The sequence below is a fragment of the Diadema antillarum genome, unplaced genomic scaffold (assembly GCF_040938485.1).
Source record: "Diadema antillarum isolate AM-2024a unplaced genomic scaffold, OU_Dant_1.0 scf00000023, whole genome shotgun sequence".
In the NCBI taxonomy this organism is placed as follows: Eukaryota; Metazoa; Echinodermata; class Echinoidea; order Diadematoida; family Diadematidae; genus Diadema; species Diadema antillarum.
The window spans coordinates 1,800,249-1,806,113 of NW_027270912.1; the positions used below are offsets into that span (position 1 = coordinate 1,800,249).

At 41.6% G+C, this 5,865-nt stretch overlaps 1 protein-coding gene across 1 annotated transcript; it reads left to right on the plus strand.

Moving 5' to 3' along the window:
• Positions 1–3,893: 3,893 nt before the first annotated feature.
• Positions 3,894–5,656, plus strand: LOC139731906 (uncharacterized). The gene has a single exon (XM_071642782.1). The coding sequence runs from the start codon at positions 3,894–3,896 to the stop codon at positions 5,502–5,504; it is 1,611 nt and encodes a 536-aa protein (XP_071498883.1). The 3' UTR covers positions 5,505–5,656.
• Positions 5,657–5,865: the final 209 nt, after the last annotated feature.

Here is a 5,865-nt window from a genome sequence, read left to right on the forward strand (position 1 = left end):
TCCCTTGATGAGGTGTCATCTAATGAAACGGTCATCAAGCTCACAAACGTATACTATAGTATATAAGCTTATGCTGGTATACACTTTGATGAAAATTGTGACATTATGTAGCATTCTGAAACCACCGTGTGCAGTGTTTTCTCTGATTATGAAAAAAAAAATAAAATTTATTCTATACATTGTTTCCGCATTTACCTTGCTAATCAATCAGTGGGAAATTTGGAAGAACACGTGATTGTGCATTTTATTTGCGCATTTTGTATGGGACTAATAGCAATCAAAATGCCCCCCCCCCCCCCCACCCAACATGTAGAATTTTGCTTCCGTCGGTGAATAAACGTTCATCCAGGACAGTTAACCTCCCGGGGTGCTCAGCGGAACTGAAGAAAATTGGATGATGTCCACTTAATGAGAAATTCTGAATCGCTTGGATGGAAGGGGGAGAAAAGGAAGAATGAATGAATAAATGCGAAGTGCTGATTAATGGCGATGGGGGTAAGCGGCAGTGCAACTCGTCTCGCGGGGGATGGCTGATGGGGGATGTCTCCGGGAAGGAAAGGTGCTAAGGGCCTCTGGTTGCTGGTCTGTCCAAGAGGAAGATGCCCCATCATCTAGGCTGCGAGTAGAACAAGAAAAAGAAAACTCATTTGAATCAAAAGAAAAGAGTATAGAGAGAGAGAAAACCATTATGACCTCTTCATCATTCAAAAATGATAAATTAATAAATTTGGAGATTCATCGGGGAGCTTCCATATCCCTTGCTGGAATCTTTGAAATAAATTAACACAACTTTGGCGACGAGACTGCTTATTAGGAAGAGTCATCACCGGAGCATAACGATGTGAGCTGCATGGCGTTCAGTTAATAGGACCCCATTTAAGCCGTGCCGGTTGGAGTAGAAACTGAGGTGTCATGACATGTTGATGAAAATGCATGATGAACAACAACGATATGAATTGTATACTTATATAGAAATAAAAAGTACAACACCAGCAAGCAAACACACATGCACACACACACGCACGCACACGCAAACACATACACACGCACACACACACACACACACACACACACACACACACGCACACACACATACACACACACACACACGGTCACACACTCAACATCACGACCATACACGTAAACACAAAATCCACACATGGGTTCTTCTGTGAAGTTCCTTCTAATTCTCATCTTCCTGCGCCATTACACTGTGGCGAAACGCATTATTTGCCGTTGTCGCCTGCTAATGGATGGGGCGCAATATTGGCCAGGGTAGATGAACACTGAATTCTCGGAGGGAGAATTTTAAAATGCAGAAGGCATCGTAAAAAAACCGAAACGAAACAAAACAAAAACAACACAACGACTGTGTCACCATCAGCCATTTCTTTCTTAGCACAATTTGTATTTCAACTCTGTGTGTGTGTGTGTGTGTGTGTGTGCTATCAGTGTATATTCAAAAGCTCTCAAAAGAGGCAATCATTGCACTATCAAAAACAAATAGATAAAAACTGAAGGAAAACAGTAAATCTTGGAAACATGGAAGAGCAAACAGGACGGGCGAGATGTCATCATCACCAGCACACTATTTCAAATCATTTGTACTGGTGTAGAGTTTTTGTCGTGTAGCTGGAGGATAGTAATATAGTATGTTTATATATATATATATATATATATATATATATATATATATATATATATATATTATGAAGACTTTAAATGAAAAGGCCCTAAATCCATTGAAAAATGATGAATTTAGTGCCTTTTGAAACAAGCTCTTCACATATACATATTATATAAACATACTATACATGTATTACTGCACGACCTCTAATAAAACTACATAATATTTATACAGTATATATCATATATACATACATATATATCTATATGTATATATATATATGTATATATATGTATATATATCTATATGTGTATATATATGTATATATATCTATATGTATATATATATGTATATATATCTATATGTATATATATATATGTATATATATGTATATATCGTCTGTTGAGAATGAGAAGGGCTTTAAGTTGTCTCGAACACTTGTTTGTGATCACTTAACGCCCTTATCATTCTCAACCGACGATATATGTATACATATGTATATATATGTATATATATGTATATATATGTATATATATGTATATATATGTATATATGTATATATATGTATATATATATGTGTGTATATATATATATATATATATATATATATATATATATATATATATATATATATTATGTTCATGTACATACACATAAATTTATATAACCATAGAGGGGGCAGATATATAAATAGATATATAGAGAGGGGGAGTGTATAAGCAGCAACATGAGTAAGTTGTATCAGCAGTTAAGATGCTGCAATGCCCAGGTGAATAAGTGTATTTTTTTATCAAAACACGGAGTTGATGCCTCGATTGTTGCCTCTCGAAGAATAACAGATCTTGTCTTGAAGGTGAACAGTCTGTTAACGAATGCATGCGCAGCCATAAAGGAACGCAGTGCCTCTTTCATGTGTCGTCCAGATACAAAGTAGCCAGATGCAGTTGATGAGAAAGATTCTATACCCACTGAGGAAATCCTCGTATAAAAGATGGCATTACAATTGATGTTAATGCGTATGTGCTTTTTCTCGGAAAAAAAAAATGATTAAAATGTTTCTGCAAAAAAAAAAAATTGCCTAATCAACTTTTTCCATAGGACACACACACACATACACACATACACACACACACATACCACACACACATACGCACACACACACACATAAAGTATTTATGTACAGACATGCACATATTTACCATCTCACAGTACTAACACACGCACAGAAATGCACACAGTGACACACAAACTCACACACACACACACACACGAATTTCCCTCACAATAACGCGACGTGCAAGAGTTTGAGGCATGGTATTTACACTGTTATTTCGGCGAAGATTAGAAGATGCAGCTACGTGGTACACGTCTTGCGCTTGCCGTGGCCTCTCTTCAAAATCGAAAATGGCCACTTGTATTTCGTATCTGGAAATGTTATATGTTTGGTTTGAAATCTATCACGTATCGTTTTAGCAGAAAACGATCGTAGCATCAATACCAATTTGACGTCTTCATCTATAATCAGCAATCAAAGTGTCAATACCTGATCAGACAGGTAAGAGCCAGGTGTAGGGCCTATTTGTTATGAAGGCGATTTCGTTTCCGGAAAACAAATTGGATCCCCTAATCAATGTTGATAATGATATTCACCGCGGAGGAACGGGAATGAATTATTCGGTGTCGCGAAAGCGTGTCGCACGCGCGCGAAGAAAGCATCTCTCACGTCGTAGCCTCTCGCATGCGCGCGACACTCACTCAGCCTCTGCCTTTTTAGTCAACTTCTCGCGCTCGATTCGAGTCGTATCAGTAGAGCGAAGATGGACATCACTGTCGGTTGCCTTTTGCTGAGGGGAAACTGCGTTAGCTTGCAGCACACAGGCAAGCAGCATCACCATCATCCGTTCGAGAATTACTAGCTGGCAAACACGGGAAGAGCCAGAACACTGTGCGTTTTCTGAGTGGAACAGTTTATCATCTGATTGCGCTGTTCTATGTTTTTTGTGCATTCTTCGTTTGATTGGGTATAGGGACTGACGTATTTCTTTTTTTTTTTCCGGCTGATTGTATAATTCCAGACGGAGCACGTTTTTAGAGGATGACTTGACCGATAACGAACTGAATCAATATTTACTCTTGGGCATTTGGGGATATACAATCTTACAGTGCATTGATGAGGATACTGGTGTTATCACTGGAATTCGGAGAAGCCATCGCTGTTGCAGCCCTATTTGAGTGAATGAGAAGCCTGATTTCTCCCACTTTTAGAATGTCTAGTCATACAGATGGTGGCTCCCCCACCATGTCCTCCATCTTTCGTCGCATACCTTCGGTGCGTGAGCGAGCACGTCGCGGGAGCCTCGGACAAGTATCCGGCGGGGCTGCTATCCACGATGCCGTGGCTAAGGGCAAAATACACCTTGCTAAATTCATCCTCGACGCAGTTGAGAGCCACAACGTCGTGAACTCTCGCGATGCCCATGGCAAAACGCCGCTCATCAGAGCTGCCAAACTGGACGACAGCGAAACGCGAATGAAAGCGACAAATCTCTTGATCAAACACGGGGCTAATGTCAACCACAAGGACAACATGGGAAGGACTGCACTCAGTTACGCCGCAGAGATGCAATACAACGATGTTATCAAGGCGCTGGTGAAAAATAACGTCGATCCGAACTTGGTGGATAATAATGGGAACACACCTCTAGTGTACTGCGCGTCGGTCGGGAACGCCGCTGGGATTGCCATATTGACGAAATCGTTTCGCCGCCTGGGACTCGACGTCGACAAGCTAAACGCGGAAGGGATGAGTGCGTTGTTGATTGCGGCAAAAGGTGGGTTCATGGAGTGCGTTAAATTGTTGACTCACGAGGGTAAAGCTTCGCTTGAGCAGAGAGATCAAATTCGAAATATGACTGCTGCAGAGTGGGCCCGAGAGAGTGGATGTTCAACGCCTGATATGGAGGTATTTCTGCCCAAAATTCGACGGCAATCGAAGCCAACAGAAACGAGTGCTTCAAGTGCAGGTGCAGAGGAAGAACAATCAAAAATTCATAAACATGAGAGTTTCGAGTCCAATTGTTCTAGCTCGGATGGCTGTAGTCCTCGCAGAACAACCAAGAACAGTTCAACCGAAGAGGTGTTTCCCCGACAAGAGTCTCAGAGTGGACAGATAGCGGTCCCCACCCCTCCAACGTACCGTAAAAATCCACAACCTCACATTGAGGTTTTATCTCGCCGCTTTCACGCTCTGCATCCGATCAAAGACATACACGACATTTCCAGTATGAAGCAGCACTTTAAAGATAATAAGAGAGCCAGCCTCCCCGAGGTGACTACCTCGGAGATTTTGTGTTGCCATGACGACGAACAGGATTTATGCGCTCGCGATTCCACTTCACGTCCTGTCAGCGCAGCCTTCGTTAAGCGGACAAAACCCTCTGCAATCACAGTGCAGAGGCGACCGTTGTCCGCAATCAATCGTCGATCAAACCACAGGCAGTCAAAAAGTTTCGACGGAGCTACTTACCAGCACAACTCCAACTCGGCGGAGGAGTTAAGGCCGGAGGAACACATCAGCAAATCACTTTCCATGAACTACCTGGCTAACCCAACGGCGAAGAATCTGCTAAATTTGACGTTCCTAAGCCGCAGCACAGAGACGCTCTCTCCAATTCCATGCAAATCCGACACCTGCCCGGATCAGGCATCTCTGCGGATCAGCATCAATAGCGCCACGCAGATCAATGTCGACATCGACCCTCATCGTAAGGACACGCCCACCTCGGACCAAATGCTGAAAGTCGAGATGAATGGCCAGAGCGATTTGACGCCTAGACTCCCGCCACTTTCACCTAAGCGTGTTTTAAAGGGATTGTAGTGTAGACTCGAAATTGATACTCCTGTCTGTAGATGTCATGCCAGGAAAAAAAAAAACATTTCTTGATACTTCCTACAGTATGTTTCTCTATATTGGCAATGTCAAATGTCACTTTAACTTATTATTGTACAATTCGAAACCATTTTGTTACCTAATTGTCTTCCTCGTTATTATCTGGGGGAAATAGAAAGTGAACAAAGTCTTCTGAACAATTTATCAAAACGTAATAACTGAACAAAAAAAAAACTGAGCAAAACAACGTGGTGGCAAATGTAATTTAGAGTCATCCTCGTCTCCTCAATGTTTCCAATGTCTCCTCGGATAAAGGTTATTTTGACAAAGCCGCTGATGGCAGGGGATA